This window comes from Mauremys mutica, chromosome 17 (genome assembly GCF_020497125.1).
Source record: "Mauremys mutica isolate MM-2020 ecotype Southern chromosome 17, ASM2049712v1, whole genome shotgun sequence".
In the NCBI taxonomy this organism is placed as follows: Eukaryota; Metazoa; Chordata; order Testudines; family Geoemydidae; genus Mauremys; species Mauremys mutica.
The window spans coordinates 15,767,181-15,793,225 of record NC_059088.1 but is presented as its reverse complement, the minus strand read 5'-3'; the positions used below and the strand labels follow the sequence as shown (position 1 = coordinate 15,793,225).

At 57.4% G+C, this 26,045-nt stretch overlaps 1 protein-coding gene across 1 annotated transcript; it reads right to left on the bottom strand.

Annotated features, from left to right (window-relative positions):
- Nucleotides 1-788: 788 nt before the first annotated feature.
- LOC123351473 lies at nucleotides 789-25,530 on the bottom strand. The gene is made up of 14 exons (XM_044990860.1): nucleotides 25,424-25,530; nucleotides 24,806-24,989; nucleotides 22,992-23,105; nucleotides 22,130-22,186; nucleotides 21,413-21,568; nucleotides 19,387-19,506; nucleotides 18,708-18,768; nucleotides 13,954-13,982; nucleotides 8,552-8,749; nucleotides 6,907-7,026; nucleotides 6,035-6,091; nucleotides 2,064-2,198; nucleotides 1,519-1,638; nucleotides 789-1,230 (listed from the first exon to the last, which is right to left on the bottom strand). The coding sequence occupies exons 2-14, from the start codon at nucleotides 24,929-24,931 to the stop codon at nucleotides 1,114-1,116; spliced, it is 1,410 nt and encodes a 469-aa protein (XP_044846795.1). The 5' UTR covers nucleotides 24,932-24,989; nucleotides 25,424-25,530; the 3' UTR covers nucleotides 789-1,113.
- Nucleotides 25,531-26,045: the final 515 nt, after the last annotated feature.

Below are 26,045 nucleotides of genomic sequence, written 5' to 3'. Positions count from 1 at the left end.
GCTGGGCCCGGGGCCTGGGGCAAATTGCCCCTCTGGGCGGCCGTGCCTCAATGCATCACATACTGGTGCATATCCACCTCAGCCCAGACCCATAGACGCTGACTCTGATTTTAACCCAGGAGCGCTCCACCCGAGGCCCCACCCCATTCCAAAGAACTGAGTCCCTTGTGGAATGAGACCAAACCTAAAAGCTTGGTGCTAAATGAAGGCAGGGCAGGCGCCTAGATTTTGGAGCACAGAAGCAGGCCCAGAGGCGCGAGGCCTGGGGATACGGTCAAAGATCAGTGACGGTCATTGGGGTGAAAAGTTCTGAGGCTTCAGAGAATGGGCCCAGAGCCAGATGAGGCCAAGCGAGCTGCGGGGAGGGTGGGCTCGGGGACTGGGGTCCCACAATCAGTAGGTGCTCTGGGAATCATCCGGCTGAGTTCTCTTGCAGGGGAGGTTCCAGGTCACTGAAGGGTGGGGGGATCTGGGAGAGGAATGGGGAAGAATCATAGTGGGTTGCAGCAGGGAGGCTGGGAGCCAGGATGGTAATTTCTCTCTCTTTCTGGTGCATGTTCTGTCTCTCTCCAACAGCCCCCACCAAAGCTGCTCTCACAGTCACCCCTGCCACCCAACCCCCTGCTGTCCTCCCCATCACACTCCAGGCACCTCGTCCTGGGCCCCAGCGCACACTGGCCCTGTTAATGGGGGGTATCGGGGACAGTCCAGATAATCCCCCCCAACAGGCTGGGGCTTAGGATCAGGGGATCCCACTGAACACAGGAGCGAAGGAAATCAGGGCTGGATGATTAGAGAAAAAGGATTTATTGGAGGCAGCCTGGACATGTTATAGAGTGTGGGACCTGGGGCTGAAATCCCATCCACGGGGGTAGGACGGAAAGGGCCAGGAGACCGGCAGATCGATTGTGTGATGCTGTAGGTCAGGCATCTTTAGGGACATGTCTCTCGCCATCGGCAGTGTGATCAGTGCATGGAGGTCAGCAGGCTCAGTGTCGGGAGCGAGGAGCTATGACCAGTTCCCACTCTGCTGCTTTGGTCACCAACCAGGCACAGGTGGGCACGGTATGTAGGGAGCTGGTGATCCAGGCAGTGGCTGCCCTAGGGAACATCTCATGGGGTGGCGAGGTCCTTGTAAGGAGGAGGAGTGCAGGCAACAGCATCAGTGTGGGTGTTGGTGGCAGTAGCTGGATCATCTGGCGGCACCATGTTCTGGTAAATGACCACAGACTGCAGGAAAACGTGAGCACAACCTATCAGGACAGGAGTCACGCGTGCCTCTCAGCCCAGCACCACCCCAGTGATGGGCTCCCAGTATAGAACCCTGGAGTCCTCGCTCCCAGTCTCCCCCCACCCACAAAAACACACACTTTAGTCCACTAGATCCCACTCCCATCCCCAAGATGGAAATTGAACCCAGGCGTCCTGGCTCCCACCACTCCTCCTGTAAGCCACTAGACCCCCCACCCCTCCACCGTCTCTGTCATTAATACAGGCCCCATGGTGACACATCATTACCACTTCGCTGTAGCTGTTCCGGCAGATGGTTTTGCACCCAAAGGCCGCAGTGGAGATGGAGACAAAGAATTCCAGGAAGGTGAACAGGAGCAGAACCGCTATGCAGGCTGTGGTTACCTTCTGCCAATGGGAAACTGTTGAATTCCCTATGGGGCAAAGTCCCCATGTCCCATTCCCTCAACCTCGCCCCGCAAGCCAGCCAGTGCCCACCCTGGGCTGGATCAGAGCCAGCATCCCCATAAGGGAAAGGCCCCATCTCCCATTCCCCGCACCCCCAAGCCAGCCACACCCCCACCCTGGGGCTGGGTCAGAGCGACTGCCCCCATGTGCCATTTCCTGCCCCCTGCCCCGAGACAGCCAGTCCCTTGCCCTGGGGCTGGATCAGAGCCAGCCCCCTTGGAGGGGAAAGGACCCATGGCCCATTCCCTGCCAGCTGGGTAAGGCAGTCCCTGGGGGTGGCCATGGGAAGCAGGTTGATCCCCGTGGGAGCAGGGGGATGGATGTGCTGACAGCCCTGCCCTCATGCTGCGATACCAAGTACTCACATAAGTGATGCAGTTCTCTGGGTACCAGTAACAGATGGTCTGATGCCTGTATTCTGTCAAGCTGATCAGGTACAGGATCATGGCACATCCAGCCAGCACCGAGCTGATGATGTTCATTCCCAGGCTGCCTTTCACCTGGATGGGAGACGGGGGTGGAGAGAGGCGTGCACTGAGAGCCCAGCTGGACACACGCGGACAACCTGGCATGAAGCCCAGCCCTTCTCGGGGCAGACACCCCCACCCTGGCTGTGGGGCGAGCCCACACGATGACGTCCCATTACTGGGATCATAATGTTAACTCCCACTGCTGTAGCAGTGCAGCCTAATGGCCAAACCCTCGCTCAGACGGGAACATTTAGGGGCTAAATCGAGACGCTGGATTGAGGTACGGTTCAAATAATTCCAACCACTTTGGAAAGAACGAGTGATTGTGGGTATAAGATAGATAGATAGATAGATAGATAGATAGATAGATAGATAGATAGATGGGTGTGTGGGGATAGATAGATAGATAGATAGATAGATAGATAGATAGATAGATAGATAGATAGATAGTACCTCCCATAAGGCTTTATAGAAATATGCTTAGAATGTGTTTTATGCTACATATGCCATGTAACATATCTCCGTAAAGGTTATGTTCTACTGAATGTATTAATCCTATTTGTATGCATGTATCATTTTTGTATTCGAAGTTATGAATGTTATGAATGTTGGCTGTGTACTGGCTTGATTTCTAAATAACCTTAGAAGAGCATTTGGTGTGTTCCTGGAGAAAGGAATGTTGAAGTTAAGTACCTAATCAAGAAACACTTAAAGGACAGTGGATCTTGGAAGGCTCCAATCCACATAAGATGTCTACTTGAGGATGTTCAAGGTATCATGTAAACCAGGCCTGCACAACTTGTAAAGCGGCGAGGGCCACATTCCTCCAAAGAAAACAGCTGAGGGCCGAAACCTCCCGGCTTTGCGGAAACACGCCCCCCCAGCATCTCCCGGCCCCGCGGAAACACCCTGCCCCGTGGAAACAAACCCTCCTTCCCCAGCGCCACCCCACCAAAACAGCTGTGGGCCAAAAAGGAAGGTTGGGGTGGGGAGGTGATACTTGATTTTAAATCAACCAGGGGCTCCCAGCTGAAGAGGTGGGTGGGAGCCCTCAGGGGCAAATTAAAGGGCCCAGGGCTCCGGCGGCTGGGGGAACCCGGCAGGGCCGGCTCTAGGTTTTTTGCTGCCCCAAGCAAAAAAAAATTTGGCTACCCCCCGTCCCAGCCCTGGTCTCCCCCCTGTACCCCTCTGCTGCCCCAGTCCTGGGCTCTCCCCCCACCCACACCCCCTGCCACCCCAGCGCTGGGCTTCCCCCTTTCCTCCCCACCAGTGCCCTTCCCCAACCCCGCTGCTGCCCCAGCCCTGGGCTCCCCCCCACCACTGCCCTCCCTCCACCCTGCTGCTGCCCCAGCCCGGGGCTCCCCCCCACCACTGCCCTCCCTCCACCCTGCTGCTGCCCCAGCCCGGGGCTCCCCCCCACCAGTGCCCCCCGCACACACACACCCTGCCGCCCCAGCCCTGGGTCACTGGTAACTCGCTCCCAGGGAGGGTCATTCAGCAGGAATTTTGGATGTGCACAGAACACAGACAGGATTGGTTCCCATATGGTTACAGAGCTGCAGTAAAGTGGAACAATTTTCAGCTTGTGTGATTGGAGGATATCTGGATGCATATTATAAGACTGTCCTCCATAAATGAGGAAAAGTTGAGGTGCCTTTATTATTCTTTTGTTCCACTCTTTCTTTCTATGGGGAATTTGCCAATGCAATCTCACTGTCTTCCTTTTAAACAAACAAAAAGGCAATGGCTGTTGAAAATAGCAATTCCAGTGCTAATAAGCATTTCTTGCTCAATTTTATCCTACTTTTTCTACAGCAAGTTACAGTGGATCAGTATATTTGATTTGGGAGAAATGAAGTAACAGCTGCCCAAACTGAGCTTGAGCACTCCTGAATTTTGGGATGTTCAAATCTGGAAGGCAGGTGCTGGGGGTGGGAGAGGGCTGTGGGCTCCATGGGGGAGCATGGCAGCAATGTGTCTGGAGCTGCATGGAGCCAGACATGCTGGTCTGAGTGGCACGGTAAGGGGGCTGGGGGTTGGAGAAGGGTAGGGCATTCTGGGGGGGAGTCAAGGGACAGGGAGCAGGGGGGGGGGTTGGATGGGGCAGAGGTTCGGGGGGGCAGTCAGGGGACAGGCAGCGGTTGGATAGGCATGGGAGTCTCAGGGGTTCATCAGGGGACAGGTAGGGGGTGAGGTCCTGAGGGGAAGTTGGGGTCCTGAGTGGAAGTTGGGGGGATCACAGGAGGGGGCAGTTGGGGACAAGAAGAAGGGAGGCTTAGATAGGGGCTGGGGTCCCAAGGGGCAGTTAGGGGCAGGGGTCTCGGGAGTGGGCAATTGGGGGACAAGGAGCAGGGGCATTTAGATAGGGGGTGGGGTCCTGGGAGAGGGGTATCAGGGGACAAGGACCAGCGGTGTTAGATAGGGGGTGGGGGTCCTGGGGGGCAGTTAGGGCAGGGGTCCGTAGAAGGGGCAATCAGCGGCCGCGGGCCGGGATTCAAAGGGCTTTGGGCTCCCCGCGGCTGTGGGCAGCCCAGAACCCTCTGACTCCCGGCCGTGGCTGGGATTTAAAGGGCTCTGCGCTCCCCGTGACTGCGGGCAGCCCAGATCCCTTTGATTGCCCGCTGCTGCTGCGGGCAGCGCAGAGCCTTTTGATTCCCTGCCACGGCTGGGATTCAAAGGGCTCTGGGCTGCCCGCAGAGCGCCGTGTCCGGGGGATTCAGAATCCCCCCGCGGGCCGCACAGTGAGGCCGTATGTTGTGCAGGCCTGATGTAAACAATGGATGCTACCTGTAAAAACTATGAGTCATGCATAGACATGTGACTTGCCCAGGTGACTCCTAAACTCCATCTTGGAGCTGGACTTGCATAGGAGTGAGGAGGGGGCCTCCACCCACAAGAGAAAGTCTATTTAAACCTCTGGGAGATCCCTCCATAGGGTCTTCAGCTGGCTAAAGAGAGCATCTCCACCCCCCAGGATAGTGGAAAGAAACTGGAACAAAGGACAGTGTGCAGGGGGTGAGTGATTGCTGGACCCAGGCTACAAGGAGATTAGTCTGTAAAAAGAGCATTCTGGAACTGGTGAGGATCTTATCTGTATTCAGTTTGATTAGACAAATTTGTGCATTTTATTTTATTTTGCTTGGTGACTTACTTTGTTCTGTCTGTTACTACTTGGAACCACTTAAATCCTACTTTCTGTAGTTAATAAAATAAGCTTTATACAGGGTAATACCGATTTATTTGGGTTTAGACCCCATTGGGCGTTGGGCATCTGAGTGCTAAAGACAAGCACACTTCTGTGAGCTGCTTTCAGGTAAACCTGCAGCTTTGGGGCAAGTAATTCAGACCCTGGGTCTGTGTTGGAGCAGATGGGCGTGTCTGACTCAGCAAGACATGGTGCTGGGGTCCTGAGCTGGCAGGGAAAGCAGGAGCAGAGGTAGTCTTGGCACATCAGGTGGCAGCTCCCAGGGTGGTTTCTGTGATCTAACCAGTCATGGATACATACATAGAGCGGGTGTGTGGGGATAGATAGATGGATATAGGGAGTGATATCATAGAATAGCAGGGTTGGAAGGAACCTCAGGAGGTATCTAGTCCAACCCCCTGCTCAGAGTAGGACCAATCCCCAGACAGATTTTCACCCCAGATCCCTAAATGGGCCCTCAAGGATTGAACTCACAACTCTGGGTTTAGCAGGCCAATGCTCAAACCACTGAGCTATCTCTCCCCCCAAAATAGATAGATAGATAGATAGATGATAGATAATAGATAGATAGATAGTGGGGGTGTGGGGGATAGATAGATAGAAAGATAGATGGGGTGTGTAGATAGCTAGATAGGAAGGAAATTGAGGCATCAGTTTGTACCAGTTGTATCTTGGGATTCTTTGCAGCCGCCACTGAGAGGGCCCCCGAGATGATGTACTGTGAGGGGGAGAGAGAAGGGGTTAGAAGCAGAGTTGTGCCTGTGTCTAGCACTCATGGAGCGCAGCAGGGGTGGATAGGTGCTGTGCATGCTGGGAAATACTAGACGAGGGTGAGCCTGGGAGAGGTAGTCCAGCAGGAGACAGGGTAAAGGCTGGTGGTCACATGGGAACCAACGTCTGTGCTGATCCACCCACAGCCTGACCCTGCACATCTGTATATTTCTCTCCAGTGCCCTGGCAAGTCGCCTGGTGTGATTAGAGCCCCACGTATCCTATTGTAGGGTCTGCTGCTAGCGCCACCTAGCGGTAAGATTGACCAACACATCCCATTATAAGACCCTACTTTCAGGTGCTGATAACTTTGCCAAGCATTAGCTATTAGGGATGAAATTTCCCATTCTCAGCCTGCTGCTGGCTCAGTTTTGGGGATAAATTTCAATCCAAATCATTCAGCCGTTGCTGAGAATGAGGCTGGAGAAAGTATTTTGTTTTGCCCATGGTAAAAATAATTCTTACAACCATTTCATTGAGAAGCTCTAGTGCCTGCATGCTTTGGAGCAGGGCCTGGAATTGTGGCAGGGGAGGAAGTCACGGGGACAGGGATGTGCCTTTTGCTGTTCCATAAAAAGTCCACTCAAATTTGGCCAAATTATAAGCATTTGAAAAATTTCCATTTGCACATGCTCCTTGGAGATGTGTTAGAGTTTGGCAGCTAGAATCTCCAAAGGGTCTGTCTGCACTGAGCGTGCTCCAATCCTTCCCTGCTCCTACATGTGACCCGATGGCAGAGGGTGGGGTGGGGTGGAGACTTACCAGCAACCCGCTCCATATCGGGACGTGCACACTCAATGCCAATGTCCACAAAGAGGAGCTGACCATAGCCATCATCACCCCGACAGCAAGCTGCACAGCTCCAACTAGGATCTGGGTGATCTACCAGGAAGTGAAGCCAAGAATTTCATCACTGCACCCCAAGCTCGCTAGGGGTCGCTTTCCCCTTGGTGCTCTTAACAGGTCCCTCTGTTTTGGGTATTTAGCTGGTGCCCATCATCCAGAGCCGTCCCTTGGGTACGGCAAATTGGGGCCCCGCTCGGGTGGGGAGGTTAGGCGGGAGACAGGTGGACGAGTGGGGTGAGGAGGCGAACGGGGAGGCAAGCGGGCAGGGGGACGAGGAGGAGCCCCCCCTACCAGAACCTCTCCCTTCCCCTAGCGCCTCCTGCCCACCAGTGGGCCCTGCCAATCCGCGCCTATCGCCTGTCATGTATCAGATGGTTTTTGCGGCATCAGGAGGCGCTGGGAGGGAGGGGAGGGGAGGGGAGGGGAGGGAGGGCGCAGCGTGCTCGTGGGAGGGGGCGGAACTGGGCAGGGAAGGAGCAGAGGTGGGGTGGGGCCTCGGGGGGAGGGGTGGAGTGGGGGCGGGGCCTGGGCAGGGTGAGGGGGCAGCACCCCCCGGCAGATTAGAAACTTGACACTGATGTCCCGGGTCCCTCCCACCCACCCCCCGCCCCAGGGACGGCCCTGCCATCACCATAGCCTCTCATAGTCTCAGTCTTTAAAGCATTGATCCTCCCCATCCCAACTCCCCTGGGAGGCAGAAATGTGCTGTTATCTCTATTGTACAGGTAGGGAAACTGAGGCACGGAGCAAGCTTGAGGGAGATGCCCAAGGGGCACACTAGGTGTTTATGGTAGGGAAGGGGTAAGTAGGCCCATGGGTCAGATCTGACACAGCAGGGAGAGTTGGGAAGGATACTGGGTCAGCAGGGAGGGGGAAGGATACCAGGCTGGATGGGCCCATGGGGCTGAGCTATGTGGGCAGGGAGGGGAGGGGATACCAGGCTAGCTGGGCCCATGGGTCTGATCCGGGACATGAGGGAGGCAATTTTAATGTTTCATCATCACAAAATTTGGGGAATTATAATCCCAGCAGAAGCCACAGTCCCCGTGAACCACCAGGGAAGTCAGACATGCTGCAATACAGACAGGCTGGATGCAGTGCTTGGCCTGGGGGGCTCTGGGCTTAGAAAGCAATGGTCAGGGGGACGCACCGGCACGGCCTGAGCTCAGGGGCAGCGGCCCACGGTCTGGCAGGTACAGGAGAACTAGGCGCCTGCTCTCAGGGGATTACGCTGGCCCCAGCCGGCTGCCCTCTCTGCCAGAACGATGCTGGCGTTTCTGGGGTAACTGAGCCAGGCTCCTCCCTGGCACGACACTCGCGTCCGGGCAAAGGTGGGGGCAGCAAGAGGCCAGGGCTGGGTCATGTAAACACCCACCCAGTGTATCCTAAGCACTGGGGGGAATCGGCCTCCGGAATTGCATCCCCCCAGCATCCTTTGGCCAATGGGACACCACCTTCAAACCACGACATCATCAGAACAAGCTCTCATTGGCCGATTGTCCCAGGTGGGTGGGGAAGCCTCCCGAAAGCAACTATCCCTTTTAGTGCACAGGATACTCACCCCCAGGGCCAGCGGCTCCCCCTTGTAGAACTTCTCCAGGGGCTGCGGTTTGGCTGGGTTGGCAGCACTGGCCGTGTGGGGCTGGGTGATGAACCTGTTGATGATGGTGATGGGGCCGGCTGAGCTGGCTGTCCCGGTGGTGGCCATAGCAGAACCCTGCTGAGATAACAGCTGGGCTTTCTTTGTGTCGGCAGGGCACTGGGGAGGTAAAAGACACCCCCGCTCCCCCAGGGTAACAGATAACCCCCCACCCTCAGCTCATCTGCATCAGCTCTTGCCCTATCTGGGGGAGATACAGGTCAGGGTTTTCCTTGCGGTGCCCAATCACCTCCATGTTAGTATCACCTTAATTAACCCCTTTAATATCGCCATCGCTTTCACCCACAGCAGGGGGCACTACTGAGCCAAAAATGGCTCCCACGGTCTGTGCCCCATGAACCTGCCCCTTCCCCCTAAGTGGCAGTGGAGCGATGGGATAATTGTTCCTTTGGCTGACACTGATATCCCATTTCTAAAAGCAGTTTCCCACCGCTCACCCCAGTATCCCACCACTGACACCAAGATCCCACTGCTAACACCAGTTTCTCACCATTCATACCAGCATCCCACTTCTCTGCCACCAGTATCCCACCACTGACACCTGTATTAACACCAGTATCCCACCACTGGCACCTGTATTAACACCAGTCTCGCTCCTTTCACATCACTGACCCCAGTGTCCCACATGTCAGATCTGTTTCACAGCTCTCAAACCAGTATCCCACAGCTAACCCCGGTATCCCACCACTAACACCAATATCCCATGACTGACCCCAGTATCCCACCTTTCACAATAATTTCCCACCTCTCAGCAGTCTCTCATCTCGATTACCAATATACCACCGCTAACACCAATATCCCATGACTGATGCCAGTTTCCCATCACTCACACCATTTTCCCACCTCTCACATCAATATCTCACCTTGATTACCAATATCCCACTGTTAACACCAGTATCCCCTGGCTAACACTAGTATCCCACCGCTCACACCAGCATCACAGCAGAATTCCAGAGCCGCACAAACCAGCTTCTCAGTGAAGGAGGATTCAGTGAGGCGCAGTCTGGGAAGAGTCTCAATCTAATCAAAGTGTAGGGAAAATTCAAGGTCTTCTTTTTCTGTAAGGAGGGAATGGGGTGATGATCCATTTATAACTCAGGTGGATGATTTCCCACCCACTCCACCTCCTCCCAGGTCATGTTATCATCACCCTAGCTCTACCCCTCCACATCGGCATCACTTCAGTGAGCAGCAGGGGACGCAGTGGAGTCCAGTGTGTCTCTCAACTTCCCCCGTGGCCCAGGCTGGGTTCCACTGGAAACCTCCATGGTAGTGAAGAACTCACTGGGCTGGGTATAGAGAGGGGGTGAGAGGCAGGGCTGAGCTTGGTTCTGGCTGAGCATGGAGTGTTGTGCCATTTTTCTTGCCTAGTAAAGAGCAGAGCCCCCGCTGCGGGGTCCCAAGAACTGAGCGGAGATGAGCGAAAACAGAGCCGGAGAGATGCCCTGGCTAGCAGCCCCACCTGGAGCCGGAGTGGGCAGGAGATAGACCCCCGGTAGGCCGTGCTGCAGGGGCTCAGTAGGGGCCCCAGCGGAGATGGCCATGACAAGAAGGGAGCTGGTCTAGAAAGGGGAGAGGACCTGGGAGCAGGGGCGGCTCTAGGCACCAGCAAAACAAGCTGGTGCCTAGGGCGGCAAAATGTAGGGGGCGTTCCCTGCCGCCGGGGGGCGGCGGCAGGCTGGGCCGGCGGACCTGCCGCAGTCATGCCTGCGGGAGGTCCACCGGAGCCCCGGGAGGACCGGACCTGCCGCAGGCATGACTGCGGACGGGGCGCTCGTCCCGCGGCTCGGCTAGACCTCCCGCAGGCATGACTGCGGCAGCTCAAGCGGAGCCGCCGGACCCACGAACCGTCCGCAGCCGCGGGAGGTCCGGCCGAGCCACGCGGGACCAGCGGTCCCTCTGCAGTCATGCCCGCGGGAGGTCCGCTGCTCCCGCGGCTCCGGGGCGCCTCCCGCGCATGACTGCTTGGGGCGGCCAAAAACGTAGAGCCGCCCCTGCCTGGGAGTCAGGAGAGATGCACAGGCCAGGGGTGATACAGAATGGTGGGGATCCCCCAAAACACTGTGGTTATATCCAGAGCCAGAGCCCCAGTAAGGAGCCCAGGTACTGAGCCATTGAGCTTCCACCATGGACTAAGATGTGTGTGTGGTTGTGTGTGTCTGTGGGTGGGATTGTTCATATGTGCACGTGACTCTCTGTGTGTCTGACTGTCTGGGGACTGTCCATCTATCCATATGTGCACGTGACTCTCTGTGTGTCTGATTGTCTGGTGGGACTGTCCATATGTGCACGTGACTCTCTGTGTGTCTGATTGTCTGGTGGGACTGTCCATCTGTCCATATGTGCATGTGACTCTCTGTGTGTCTGATTGTCTGGTGGGACTGTCCATCTGTCCATATGTGCATGTGACTCTCTGTGTGTCTGACGGGACTGTCCATTTGTCCATGTCAGTGTGCACGTGACTTTCTGTGTGTCTGACTGTGTGCGTGGGACTGTTCATATGTCCATGTTGCATCCCTGTGGTTGCCAGCTTGCTGTGCTTCAATGGGTGTGTGTGAGAGAGACAGAGTGTGAATGTGTGTTTCTGTTGTGTATGTCTGTCTCTCTCTGAGTGTCTTTGTGTGAACATGCATGTCTATGTGACTGTGGCAGGAGTGTGACTGTGTGTTTGTGTCCATTGTTGTGAGTCTGTGTGTGTGTATGTGTTGAGCTGGGTGAAACCCTATAGTTTGGGTTAAAATCCTGGTCAGGTTGACAGGTGTGAACTCACCCTCCCATTAACATAGCTGTAAACATAATCCCCAGTAAAGACAAAAGGTGTGTCACATACACACAGGTTTTGGGCTGAGTATTGTTTTGGGCAGGGCTGGGTGCAAGAACACCCAGACACTAAGCTCACACACAAGCGGCGTCTACGCTACAGCCGCACGGCTCCAGCACTCTCGTGCAGGCCCTTCCAACGTCGGTGGTGGGGGTTTCCATCGCAGTATTGACTCCTGTGGTAGGTAGGTCAACGGGAGAATCCTAACATGGGCCTGGCCGTGTCCACACCGGGGCTGAGGTCGACCGAGCGCCAGAGCTCCTGGCCTGGAATTTTCCACAGCCCTGAGTGCTGTAGCTGGGTCAGCCTAATATTGAAGTGCAAAGCAAGCCAAGACCAGCGAGAGGCAGAGGCAGAGGCTAGAAAAGCCAAGCAGGTCCCTGTCTGCACAATGTGACCCTGGGAAAAGCTGGAGCGGGACCTTTCAGGGCTGGCGCCAGCTGTGGAGCCTGGAGGCGCTATAAGCCGAGCAACTGTTTGATTTGGGTGCAGAGACACGGGACTTCGTACACTGCTTGCAAATAAACAAACCTGCGTCCCAGCCAATTCCTGGCTAGCCCCGATTTCTGCCTCCACCTGGGGCGTCCCCCGAGCCCCCTACCTTGACTAGCCGCTGAGGTCAGAAGGGGCAACGCGTGTGGCTGTTTATAGGGAAGTTGAGTGTGTGTGTGAGAGTGTGTGTGCGTGTGTGTATATCAGCAGTGTGTGCTGTACGCAGGTCCCTCGTGCCCCTGAACTCCCAGCACCGTCTGCCCCGTCGCAGCAATCCCTGACCCCTCCACTAACCGACAGCCCCCCGGAGAGACCCAGCCAGGGAAAATCCCCTTCCCCAATCCCATCCTGCCTCCGGCTCACCCTCCATCCGGCTCTGCAGCTGGCTGTCACTCCATCAGGAAAGAGCTGAGCTTGGACCCCATCCCGTAAACAAGGGGCCCCTCCTGGGAAGCTCCAGAAACCATCGCCGCCCTGATTGGAGCCGATGTAAGAATAGGGCAGGCCGGGGGCTGGACAGTCTCCCAGTTCCCCTGCGCCTCTTTGCCTGGTGCACAATGGCTCCTGTCAGCAGGCTGCAGGCAATACGCTGCTCACCAGCAGGACCTCTCGAGACTAATCATTTCCTTCCCCTGCCCAAAAGAAGGGTGAGCAGCGGAGGGCTGGCGGCACCGAGTTGTGGTGCAGGCTGAGCGTTGGGCTTCTCTCCAGAGCGGGCGGGAGGTTTTCCACAGGGATGCTTTGCTGTTGGAAAGTGCAGATTTCTCAACCCCCAAAGCGGGGCCCTGATGACAGTCCTGAAACAGGGCCAGGGCAGTTCTGATGCAGCCGGGGGTCAGCTGTTCTCCTTGTCCAGCGAAGGTGGGGTGAGAAGAGATGGTTAATCCCCAGCAGGTGAGACTGAGGGTGGATTTTAGGTCCAACTTTCTAACTCTAAGGGGAGCTGAGCACTAGAACAGGTTAGCAAGGGGATCTGCGTGCCCCCCTCCCCCATGTATCAGATCCCCCCACTCTTTCCCCAGGCCAGTGGCTCTAGTGTCCCTCACCCTTTTTCCCTTCTGTTTTTCTGGTGCCCCCGAAATCGACAGGGTTCTGCCTGGTTCATTCCCTGGCAGTTTGGGGCTGATCGGATGCGGAGTTCAGACCCTACCCTGTAACACCCACCCAGACGGACGGACAGAGACAAGCCACTGAGCGGCGTGTCAGGCCTCACTTCACCAGACCTAGTGACGAGCCACTGAGCGGCGTGTCAGGCCTCACTTCACCAGACCTAGTGACGAGCCACTGAGCGGCGTGTCAGGCCTCACTTCACCAGACCTAGTGACGAGCCACTGAGCGGCGTGTCAGGCCTCACTTCACCAGACCTAGTGACGAGCCACTGAGCGGCGTGTCAGGCCTCACTTCACCAGACCTAGTGACGAGCCACTGAGCGGCGTGTCAGGCCTCACTTCACCAGACCTAGTGACGAGCCACTGAGCGGCGTGTCAGGCCTCACTTCACCAGACCTAGTGACGAGCCACTGAGCGGCGTGTCAGGCCTCACTTCACCAGACCTAGTGACAATGGGAAGGGACCCAGGTGCTGCGGCGATGGGGGCCAGAGAAGCCCCTGCGATAGGTCGGGGCCCTGCACAGACACACACCCAGTGGCCACCCCGAAGTCTCACAGAGGGACACGCCAGCTCGCCCAGCGGGCCAGTGGTAGGTCTGGGAGCCACCCCCAGCTCTCCTAGCCCCCATCCCTCACCGGGGGCCGCAGCAGGGGTCCGGCTGTCAGCCCAGCAGCGGGGCTCCAGCTCTCAGCCTGGCCAGGCTCCAGCTGTCAGTCCCGATGGCAGGGCTCTGGCTGTGAGGCCCATGCAGGGCTGACAGCCTCCAGGTGATGTATGTAACAGTGTCTACACAGCCACTGCGTCGCCCTAACTACACCCGCCTAAGCGCTCCGCCTCTTGCAGAGGTGGCGTTATTGGGTCGGTGTAGCTGGCGACTCACGTCAGCAGAAGCCCTGTTGGAGCGTAGACCTGAACAGAAGCAAGGCAACGTAAGCTGACGTCCGTCGACCTAACTCTGTAGTGTAGCCCAGGTCTCAGATACTAGCTGACGCTCTCTCTGCAATAACGTAAGAACATAAGAACAGCCGTACCAGGTCAGACCATCTAGCCCAGTATCTGTCTCTCGACAGTGGCCAATGCCAGGTGCCCCAGAGGGAGTGAACCTAACAGGCAATGATCAAGTGATCTCTCTCCTGCCATCCATCTCCATCCTCTGACGAACAGAGGCTAGGGACACCATTCCTTACCCATCCTGGCTAATAGCCATTTATGGACTTCACCACCATGAATTTATCCAGTTCTCTTTTAAACACTGTTATAGTCCAGCCGTCACAACCTCCTCAGGTAAGGAGTTCCACAAGTTGACTGTGCGCTGCGTGAAGAAGAACTTCCTTTTATTTATTTTAAACCTGTTGCCCATTAATTTCATTTGGTGACCCCTAGTTCTTGTATTATGGGAATAAGTAAATAACTTTTCCTTATCCACTTTCTTAACATCACTCATGATTTTATATACCTCTATCATATCCCGCCTTAGTCTTCTCTTTTCCGAGCTGAAGAGTCCTAGCCTCTTTAATCTTTCCTCATATGGGACCCTCTCCAAACCCCTAATCATTTTAGTTGCCCTTTTCTGAACCTTTTCTAGTGCTAGAATCTCTTTTTTGAGGTGAGGAGACCACATCTGTACACAGTATTCGAGATGTGGACGTACCATGGATTTATACAAGGGCAATAATATATTCTCAGTCTTATTCTCTATCCCCTTTTTAATGATTCCTAACATCCTGTTTGCTTTTTTGACCGCCTCTGTACACTGCGTGGACATCTTCAGAGAACTATCCACAATGACTCCAAGATCTTTTTCCTGACTCGTTGTAGCTAAATTAGCCCCCATCATATTGTATATATTGTTGGGGTTATTTTTTCCAATGTGCATTACTTTACATTTATCCACATTACATTTCATTTGCCATTTTGTTGCCCAATCACTTAGTTTTGTGAGATCTTTTTGAAGTTCTTCACAGTCTGCTTTGGTCTTAACTAGCTTGAGTAGTTTAGTATCATCTACAAACTTTGTCACCTCACTGTTTACCCCTTTCTCCAGATCATTTATGAATAAATTGAATAGGATTGGTCCTAGGACTGACCCTTGGGGAACACCACTAGTTACCCCTCTCCATTCTGAGAATTTACCATTAATTCCTACCCTTTGTTCCCTGTCCTTTAACCAGTTCTCAATCCAGGTCCTTACCTTCCCTTTTATCCCATGACACCTTAATTTACGTAAGAGCCTTTGGTGAGGGACCTTGTCAAAGGCTTTCTGGAAATCTAAGTACACTATGTCCACCGGATCCCCCTTGTCCACATGTTTGTTGACCCCTTCAAAGAACTCTAATAGATTAGTAAGACACAATTTCCCTTTACAGAAACCATGTTGACTATTGCTCAACAGTTTATGTTTTTCTATGTGTCTGACAATTTTATTCTTAACTATTGTTTCGACTAATTTGCCCGGTACCGACTTGGGTGAATGCCATCTGGTCCCGGTGACTTGTTAATGTTGAGTTTATCAATTAATTCCAAAACCTCCTCTAGTGACACTTCAATCTGTGACAGTTCCTCAGATTTGTCACCTACAAAAGCCAGCTCAGGTTTGGGAATCTCCCTAACATCCTCAGCCGTGAAGACTGAAGCAAAGAATCCATTTAGTTCCGCCGCAATGACTTTATCGTCTTTAATGGTTAAGGGAGGAGCTGATTAGACTCTCTTGGCGGTTTGGTGCTTTGTTCAGTGATTCTAAAAGTTTAGGACTGGAAGGGACCTCGATGCGCCATCTGGTCCAGTCCCCTGCACTCACGGCAGGACTGTAACAGCCTGACCAGGCCTGACCGGCGTTTGTCCCAGTGCTGGAGTTTCCACAGCCTCCCTGGGCAATTTATTCCAGTGTTTAACCACCCTGACAGTTAGGAACTTTTTCCTAATGTCCAACCTAAACCTCCCTTGCTGCAATTTAAGCCCATTGCTTCTTGGCCTGTCCTGGAGCATCACCTGATGCCTGGGTCCCCACAGAGACGGGCCCTGGCTCCCTGAGCCCCCGCTGCTCTGGAGGGGCCTGCGCAGCACGAGCTGTTCTCAGCCTGGGGCAGGGAGCGTCTGGGCCTGGAGCCTGGCCAGGGGAGGAAGAGGAACTAAGAAGGGTGGGGGATGTGGGGAGCCGAGGAACAGGCCCTACGGTGTGACAGACACAGCCCAGGGTCTGGCCCCTGAAGGGTTAATATTGAGCAGTGATTTAGCAATGACGCCTTCTGCCAGTAACTGCCGCGATGGAGGAGGGCACAGCTAGGGCATGTCGTCCTGTGGGGAGTGGGGCAAGGGGCTCAGCAGGGGGCACCGTGCTGCGGGGGGTGGGGCGGAGGTGCTGTGCTGCGGGGGGTGGGGCGGGGGACATCGTGCTGCGGGGGGTGGGGCGGGGGTGCTGTGCTGCAGGGAGTAGGGCAGGGGACATCACGCTGCAGGGGGTGGGGCGGGGGTGCTGTGCCGGGGGGGGGTGGGGCAGGGGACATCGTGCTGCGGGGGGTGGGGCGGAGGTGCTGTGCTGCGGGGGGAGGGGCGGGGGACATCTCGCTGCGGGGGGAGGGGCGGGGGTGCTGTGCTGCGGGGGGTGGGGCAGGGGGCATCGAGCTGCGGGGGGTGGGGCGGGGGAGCTGTGCTGCGGGGGGTGGGGCAGGGGGCATCGTGCTGCGGGGGGTGGGGCAGGGGACATCGCGCTGCGGGGGGTGGGGCGGGGGTGCTGTGCTGCGGGGGGTGGGGCAGGGGGCATCGTGCTGCGGGGGGTGGGGCAGGGGACATCGCGCTGCGGGGGGTGGGGCGGGGGTGCTGTGCTGCGGGGGGTGGGGCAGGGGACATCGCGCTGGGGGGTGGGGCGGGGGACATCGCGCTGGGGGGGTGGGGCGGGGGTGCTGTGCTGCGGGAGGTGGGGCGGGGGACATCGCGCTGCGGGGGGTGGGGCGGGGGTGCTGTGCTGCGGGGAGTGGCCCAGGGGACATCGCGCTGCGGGGGGTGGGGCGGGGGTGCTGTGCTGCGGGGAGTGGCCCAGGGGACATCACGCTGCAGGGGGCTCAGCACAGCTGCAGGGTCACAGTTACTGGCAGAGGGAGTCATTGCGAAACCATTGCTCAATATTAACCCTCCAGGGCCCGGATCGCCACTCCCCACTCTCATTAGCTCCTCTTCCTCCCCGGCCCGGCTCCAGGCCAGGCACTTCCCGCCCCAGGCAGAGAACAGCTTGTTCTCAACACTTCCCTCCAGGGGCAGCCGGACTTGGGGGGAGGGGAAGATTTTCCCTGCAATTAATGTCCATCTCCTTGCCTCCTGCTCTAACCATTCAACCCCACTCCACTCCCAGAGCTGGAAGAGAACCCAGGAGTCCTGGCCCCCTTGCCTCCCCCCCCCCACACACACTTTTACAGAACTACCACAGAGGCGTGTCACCAGAATCCCCACCCCATCCTCTGATCCCTCTTAAATCCTGTCCCCTCCCACCCAGCCCCCTCCCCATAACCACCTCCACTCCCCCCCATTCACTCCCTTCTCCGCCGGCCTTTGCACCTCGGAGTTCCTTTGAGCCCTTCCCGATTTACCACTGTGCCCAAATCCCCCCCGCCCACCTTTAACACAGGTGCAGCTCAGCACCAGGTTTACTCCCCGCCCTGATTTCACTCCATGCCTGTATTTGAACTCCCAGCGCCTGGCGCTGGCTCAGGTTTCATGCCCATAACACGCTCCTTTAACCTCCACCAGATCGGGGAGCTCAGCCTGGCTGGCTGCCCACCTGGGCACGCTGGCTCCACCGGCGCCGCATCATTCCTTTGGCACGTGCCCGGTAGCCACGCCCCCGTCTCCAGGGGCAGGCTCAGCGTTGCTCCCTTGAGGGGTAAGTTGGTGCCACGCACTAGCCGGGGTAAATGGCGAGCGCTTGAGCCCACTCGGGGCAGGAGCCGACCCCTGGCTTGACCCCTGTCTGTGTGCAACGAGCATGGGGAGAATCTGTTAACCTTAAGAAAAGCTGTTTTCTTGGGGGAGGGGTGCCTCTCAGGAACCCCTCGCTCACATTGCACCAGATTTAGAGCTCTACACGTACGTAGCACGGGCCTGGGCCATGCCCCGAGCTCACCTGTTCTCAGCTCGCTGCCTTTATCTCAGTGCCATGCACTGAGTTCACCTGTTCTCAGGTGCCCACCCCAGGTCCAGCATTTTGGCAGTGCCTACAATGCCCGGGCCATGCCTGGGCTGCCCCTCTCCCTTCACCAAGTCAGGGGATCCTGATGAATAAGTGAGGCAGAAACTGGGGCCGGTCGTTCACATGAAACACGTTTATTGGGTGTGGGGAGATCAGGGGCAAATGTGCAGCAGAGAGGAATCAGATCCTGTCAGCAGGGGAGAAGAAAGAAAGAAAGAAGCTGTACGTTGCCACGCTGTAGTCTCGCGCTGTCTCTTTCAGTCCGCAGCAGGAAGCTGTCACACCATTAGTGTAGATGGCACCATCCGGAGCAAGTCCCCGGTGCTGGCCAAGATGCTGCGCTGCCCCCTGGGGGCCACTGAAGGACCAGCAGCAGCTCACAATGGTTGGGGTCGGCCGGCAGCTGGCGTGGGGCACGGCTCAGGGGGTCTGGGTGTCCTGGTAAGGGGGCGGGCCTTTGGGAGGCTCATTGGCGAGGGCAGCTGGGGGCCCCATGTTCTGATAAATCACCACAGACTGGAGGGAGAGACAGGAGGAGAGCATGAGGGACAGCCACTCCCCGGCCCCCCACATTCCCCTGTACCCCCTACTCCTCCCTCCTTCCCCCCACATTCCCATGCAGCCCCATAGGGCAGTGCACAGACACAAATTGTTCATGGAATAACTCCCCTAGGGAAGTACGGGGGCAGGGGGAGGTTCCTACATCTGTCAACTGACCTAAAAAGAAGATGTGTTGACAGAACAAGGAGTAATGGTCTCAAGTTGCAGAGGGGGAGGTTTAGGCTGGATATTAGGAAAAACTTTTTCGCTAGGAGGGTGGTGAAGCACTGGAATGGGTTCCCTAGGGAGGTAGTGGAATCTCCTTCCTTAGAGGTTTTTAAGGTCAGGCTTGACAAAGCCCTGGCTGGGATGATTTAGTTGGGGATTGGTCCTGCTTTGAGCAGGGGGTTGGACTAGATACCTCCTGAGGTCCCCTCCAACCCTGAGATTCTATGACAATTTTTTCACATACTCAGGGATAGAACCCCTCACCCCTGGCTTTAACCTCTAGACTCCACTCCCTTCTCTGAGCCTGGGATAGAACCCAGGAGTCCTGGCTCCCAGCCCCCCACCCCCTCGCACAGAGGCTGTCACCATGTCACTGTAGCTGTCCCGGCAGAGTGTTTTGCACCCGAAAGCAGCACTGGAGATGGAAACGCAGAACTCCAGGATGGTGAAGACGAAGAGAATCATGGTCACCCCGAACATGGTATCCTGGCCAGGGGAGAACCACAAGGGACTGACTGACAATACACACAGCGCCCCCTGCTGAGCCTCCCGCTCCCCACAACACAGCGCCCCCTGCTGAGCCCCCCGCTCCCCTCAGCACAGCGCCCCCTGCTGAGCCTCCCGCTCCCCTCCCCACAGCGCCCCCTGCTGAGCCTCCCGCTCCCCACACCACAGCGCCCCCTGCTGAGCCCCCCGCTCGCCGCAGCACAGCGCCCCCTGCTGAGCCCCCCGCTCCCCTCAGCACAGCGCCACCTGCTGAGCCTCCCGCTCCCCTCAGCACAGCGCCCCCTGCTGAGCCCCCCGCTCCCCTCAGCACAGCGCCCCCTGCTGAGCCTCCCGCTCCCCTCAGCACAGCACCCCCTGCTGAGCCCCCCGCTCCCCACAGCACGGCGCCCCCTGCTGAGCCCCCCGCTCCCCTCAGCACGGCGCCCCCTGCTGAGCCCCCCGCTCCCCTCAGCACGGCGCCCCCTGCTGAGCCTCCCGCTCCCCTCAGCACGGCGCCCCCTGCTGAGCCTCCCGCTCCCCACAGCACGGCGCCCCCTGCTGAGCCTCCCGCTCCCCTCAGCCCGGTGCCCCCCTGCTGAGCCCCCCGCTCCCCTCAGCCCGGCGCCCCCTCCAGAGCCTCCCGCTCCCCTCAGCACGGCGCCCCCTGCTGAGCCTCCCGCTCCCCTCAGCATAGCGCCCGCTGCTGAGCCTCCCGCTCCCCTCAGCCCGGTGCCCCCCTGCTGAGCCCCCCGCTCTCCTCAGCACAGCGCCCCCTGCTGAGCCTCCCGCTCCCCTCAGCACAGCGCCCCCTCCTGAGCCTCCCGCTCCCCTCAGCACAGCGCCCCCTGCTGAGCCCCCCGCTCCCCTCAGCACAGCGCCCCCTGCTGAGCCTCCCGCTCCCCACAACACAGAGCCCCCTGCTGAGCCCCCCGCTCCCCTCAGCACAGCGCGCCCTGCTGAGCCCCCCGCTCCCCTCAGCACAGCACCCCCTGCTGAGCCCCCCGCTCCCCTCAGCACAGCGCCCCCTGCTGAGCCTCCCGCTCCCCACAGCACAGCGCCCCCTGCTGAGCCCCCTGCTCCCCTCAGCCGGTGCCCCCTGCTGAGCCCCCCGCTCCCCACAGCATAGCGCCCCCTGCTGAGCCTCCCACTCCCTGCAGCACGGCGCCCCCCGTTGAGCCCCCTGCTCCCCTCAGCACAGCGCGCCCCGCTGAGCCCCCTGCTCCCCTCAGCACGGCGCCCCCTGATGAGCCTCCCGCTCCCCTCAGCACGGTGCCCCCTGCTGAGCCCCCCCGCTCCCTTCAGCACAGCGCCCCCTGCTGAGCCCCCCGCTCCCCTCAGCACGGCGCCCCCTGCTGAGCCCCCCGCTCCCCTCAGCACGGCGCCCCCTGCTGAGCCCCCCGCTCCCCTCAGCACGGCGCCCCCTGCTGAGCCTCCCGCTCCCCACAACACGGCGCCCCCTGCTGAGCCCCCCGCTCCCCTCAGCACGGCGCCCCCTGCTGAGCCTCCCGCTCCCCTCAGCACGGCGCCCCCTGCTGAGCCTCCCGCTCCCCACAGCACGGCGCCCCCTGCTGAGCCTCCCGCTCCCCTCAGCACGGCGCCCCCTGCTGAGCCTCCAGCTCCCCGCAGCACGGCGTCCCCTGCTGAGCCCCCCGCTCCCCGCAGCCCGGCGCCCCCTGCTGAGCCTCCCGCTCCCCACAACACAGCGCCCCCTGCTGAGCTTCCTGCTCCCTGCAGCACGGCGCCCCCTGCTGAGCCTCCCGTTCTCCTGCCCCACTCTGCAGCATGGCGCCCCCTAATGGCACCCAACGCCTGGGCCAGGGCCCTAATGATCAGGGTCACGGATAGCACCAGTGCCCCCAGCTTCGCGGGGCAGAGCTGGGCAGGCCCAGGGGGCGGCCGGACTCACCGTGGGCACTTGGGAGGTCAGCGCGCAGGACTGGGACGACTCGATCCACTGGCAGTTTCCGTGCCGGTAGTCGAAGACAAAGAAGAACGACTGGAGGACGATGGCCAGTCCGCTCACTATGGCGCTGAGGATATTCATAGCCAGCAGGCCCCTCACCTGGGAGGGGAGGCATCAGCTACGTCGTCCACACGCCTCCCACCCCTGCATCCTCCCCAGGCGCCCTCCCACCCTTGAATCCTGCACCCCTCCAGACGCCCTCGGCCTGTGCCCAGCCTCCATGGTACAGCAGGTCCATTTTTCATTTTCCCTGCACTTTTTAGCAGCTTCCAGCTACCATTTTGCTCTCTTTCTTGGGCAAATGTTGGCAGCCAATCGGCTGTTTTCAGCTGTTTGGGGTGGGCTGCTGTTTAAGTCTGAAAAAACTGGGGGCGGGGGGGATTTTTTGGTGGCTGTTTTGGGCTGAAATTTTTCAGTTTGGGGCAATTTCCCCCTGTAAATTCTTCCTTTTGTTACTGTTTTGGGGTAAAATGTTTCAATTTTCAGCCATTTGGGCAGGTTTGGGATGTGAATTTTCAGTGCTGGGAAAAAAGTCAAAATTTTGGCATTTGCAGTAAACCCCCCCCCCATTGTTCATGTTTCATTTAACTTTCCCTGGGGGGGGACCCCAATATATTCCAACTGGCTCAAAAAACAGGGGACAAAAACCTCGTTCCTTACCAGTGAGATCTTGGGGTTCTTGGCAGCTTCCACACAAATGACCCCCGAAATGATGTACTGCAGGGAAAGCACAGATGGGTGAACGCTGCTGCCCACTCTGCCCAACAGGTGAGACTATCCCAGCGCCCCCCCACAATTGCTTGGTGCCTCAGTTTCCCCTCCATGGCATTCCCTCCCTCACAGGCAGGGTGAGGATCAATACACTGGGGGGAGGGGGCACAGATTTCTCAAACTCATTACACATCCCAGAGACTCCCTCCTCACCATGCCAAGGGCCTTATGTGCCTCCCGCTTCCATGCCAGGGGGTTCTGGATCCCCCCATGCCAGAGGCTCTGTATGCCCCACAGGGACTCAGTTGAAGATGGAGGAGGGGGTCCAGGTGCTGTGGGCCTAAGAAGACCCTGTGATAGGTCATAGCATCATTAGGGTTGGAAGGGACCTCAAGAAATCATCTAGTCCAACTCCCTGCTCAAAGCAGGACCAATCCCCAACTGGCCCCCTCAAGGATTGAACTCACAGCCCTGGGTTGTGCAGGCCAATGCTCAAATCACTGAGCTCTCCCTCCCCAGTGGTTACTCAGAAGGACTCACAGAGGGGACATGCGAGCTCACCCAGCAGGTCAGTGGGCAACCCCTGGCTCTCCTAGCCCCATGGCCAGTTCCCCCAGTCACCACCGCTGGCAGTGCCAGCTGGGCTTCCAAAGACCATTGGCCATGTGCTCCGGGAAGCCAGGTTCAGGGCACGGCACTGGCTGGCTAAACCACCCTACACTGAGGATTTGGAGATGATGTCCTCCTTGTTTTCACACACACACACACACACACACACACACCCCCCGAAGCCCCCACCACTAGGACTTACCAAGATCCCAGTCCAAAAGGGAGTCCCCGAGTGTACTATTAGCTGGTACTTATTCACCAGGATCAGGACGATGCCGAAAGCTACCTGCACAATGCCCGTGAATATCTGTGTGATCTGCCGAGACATCATGGGGCATAACATGTTACTGGCCAGGAGCTGCATTGTGGGGAACTTACTACATAGTTACTCCGTCCCTACTACACAGTTACTCCATCCCTACCACACGGTGACACAGTCTCTACTACACAGAGTCTCTGTATTTTGGCTTGTCATTCACAAGAGGATAAAGCCTCTAGACAGATCCGCAGAAGACTTGTGTTCTATGCCCAACTCTGCCACCGACCTTCTGGGTGACCATGGGCAAGTCCCTTATCCTCCCCCTGACTCAGTTTCCCCACGATACCTCGTTTGTAAAGTACTTTGAGATTGACGGATGACAAAGGCTACTAAGAGCTAGGGATGATAATTATATGGCTACACATCTACTTAGGCCAAGATTTCCAAAGGTATTTAGGCACCTGAATGCAGATAGGTGTCTCTTGGGCTTGACAAAAGTGCCAGAGCTAAGTGACTAACTCCCATTGACCTTCCATGAGCTGCAGGCACCTGACCTGTGTAAGACTTGGTAAGTCCTACTTGCACCTCTCTGCAACATTGGCCACCTTTGTAAAGCTGGGCCTTAGTCCCTACTATGTGGCTATTCAGTCCTTACTACTTGGTTACTCAGTCCTTACTACCTGGTTAATCATTCTTTACTAGATGGCGTCTCAGTCCTGCCTACTCAGTTCTTACTACTGTACATCCTTACTCAGTCCTTATTGCATAGATGCTCTGTGCTTACTACATGGTTATTCATTCCCTACCAGATGGTTACTCAGGCCTTATTACATGGTTATTAATTCCCTACTAGATGGCTATCCGGTCTTTACTACATTATTTCTCAGTTCTTACTATATCCTTACTCACTCTAAATTGTTTCCTTACTCAACTAAATTGTTACTCAGTTCTTACTACATTAGTACTCAGTCCTTATTGCATAGATGCTCTGTGCTTACTACATGGTTATTCATTCCCCGTTAGATGGTTACTCAGTCCTTACTACAGGGTTATGAAGTTCTTTTTACAGTTATCCAGTACTTATACAATTAAACTACTGAATTAAGCATTTAGTAAATCTCTCTACCTAACGAATCAACTTAGATAAGCATCTACCTTTGTTTTCGTCTATATTTCCCATCACCTTAGTATGGAAGTCATGGATTAAAATAATGTAATTGCCTCATGCTCCCAAGTGGAACATTCCTAATGAAAACAACTGGGAATTAGGACTCCTGGGTTCCATCCCCAGCTCTGGAGGGGAGTGGGGGGTCTAGTGGGTTACAGCAGAGGAGCTAGGACTCCTGGCTTCTATTTCCAGCTCTCATAGGGGAGGAGGATGCTCAGAGGGTCACGTTTTGTGCATCCTGACCCTGACTCGCTGTAAGTCTCCACTCAGGCACCCACCTAGCTCCGTGCCTCAGTTTCCCTCTCTGTATTACAGAGACAATCATCCCCACCCACATTTCTAAGGCACTTTGGGATCCTCAGGGCCACAGCACTATACCAAAGCCACACATGACAGCCTGTGGCCAAGGACAGGACCCCCTGCACCTAAAAGCCTGAGCATCTTCCATCCAAGCTAATCAGGCAACTGCACCCAGCAAGGGCAGTAGCTGCCTCCTGTTAATGGCCCAGGCAGCAGCAGGAGCCGGAAAGGCTCATTGTGTCCCCCTGGGTCCCCTCTGCAGGCCAGCCCCCGGCCACGCTGGACTCACGCCCAGAGCCAGCGGCTCCCCCTGGTAGAACTTCCGCAGGGGCCGCGCTGGGGCGGAGGGGTCTGATGAGTGGGGCTGGGGTATGATCTGTGTCAGCAGGATGACTCCGGAGGGCTCTGCCTCCATCAGGGCAGCGGGTGCCTATTCCCAGACTGCGCAGTGCAGACAGGAGCCGTCACAGCAACTAAAGGAGGGAGAGGAAAAGAGAGAGAAGGAGAGGAAAAGAACGAAGCGTTTCACATTCAGGATGAGAACAACCGGGATCCAGGACACCTGGTTTCTCTCCCTGGCTCCGGGAGGGGAGTTGGGTCTAGTGGTTAGAGAAGGGAGGGTTGGACGCCAGGACTCCTGGGTTCTCTCTATGGCTCTGGGAGGGGGGGGGGGTCCACAGAGCCAGTTTTTCACAGGAAACCTTTCCCCTCCCATCTCTGCCTCCCCCCTTGCTAGTGAATCTCTCCCATGCCTGTGGCGGGAGAGCATCAGACATGGTGATTCTCCCAGCCTCCGTCTGCCCCAGCCCCAAGCTCGCAGCCCCCCAGCCGCTCTGTGGCCGATGCACCTCAGAGAGCCCCCCGCCCCTCGCTGCCCAGCGCCCCTGCCATGGTCGGCTGTACTTGCCCTGGGCTCCTAGCACCCCCGGCCGCTGCAGCTCGGGCTGCCTGCCTGGGAGGAAGTGCTGGGCCTGGCACCCAGCCAGGGGAGGGAGAGGAAGCCGGAGAGGCCCATGCGGGGGAGCCGGTGGCCTCTGGCACTAGGCTGGGGCGGGGGCAGATTTGACCCTGCCAGGCTGGCAGAAACGCCCGGCCCAGCAGCGGGCTGGGGACGAGCTGGTGCCACGGGTGAGCTACCGAGAGGAACTGTCCGGCCGCTGCCTCAAGCTTGCTGGCGACGTGGTGTGATGGCCGGCCAGGCCACCGAGCTCCCGGGGCGGCTCTGCCCTTTGGGCCATGTCGTGCGTGGAGGTTTCCTAGACGTGGGGCTGGAGGGGACCTCAAGGGGGCCTCAGGGCAGCTGCCCAGCTCCAAGTCAAAGCCGAGGGACCCCTGAGCGGCCCAGACAGGGTGCGTCCAGCCTGGGCTTAAAACCCTCCAGTGACAGGGGTCCCTGGGTAACCTGTTCGGGGGGGAGTCCCAGCTGTTCTTTTGGCGGCCGCTAAGCGTCTTCAGGGTGCTGACAAACAACAGTTGCATTTGTGGGACCACGCCCCGGAGGCAGCTGCATCCCAGTGCCAGGCGAGCCG

Coding starts and splice junctions, on each gene's coding strand:
- LOC123351473 (XM_044990860.1), bottom strand. CDS start 24,931: ATGGAGGCAGAGCCCTCCGGAGTCATCCTGCTGACACAGATCATACCC. Junction 22,187..22,991: donor CCTTTTGGACTGGGATCTTG/GTAAGTCCTAGT, acceptor CTTTCCCTGCAG/TACATCATTTCGGGGGTCAT. Junction 8,750..13,953: donor CCAACAGGGCTTCTGCTGAC/GTGAGTCGCCAG, acceptor TTACCTCCCCAG/TGCCCTGCCGACACAAAGAA.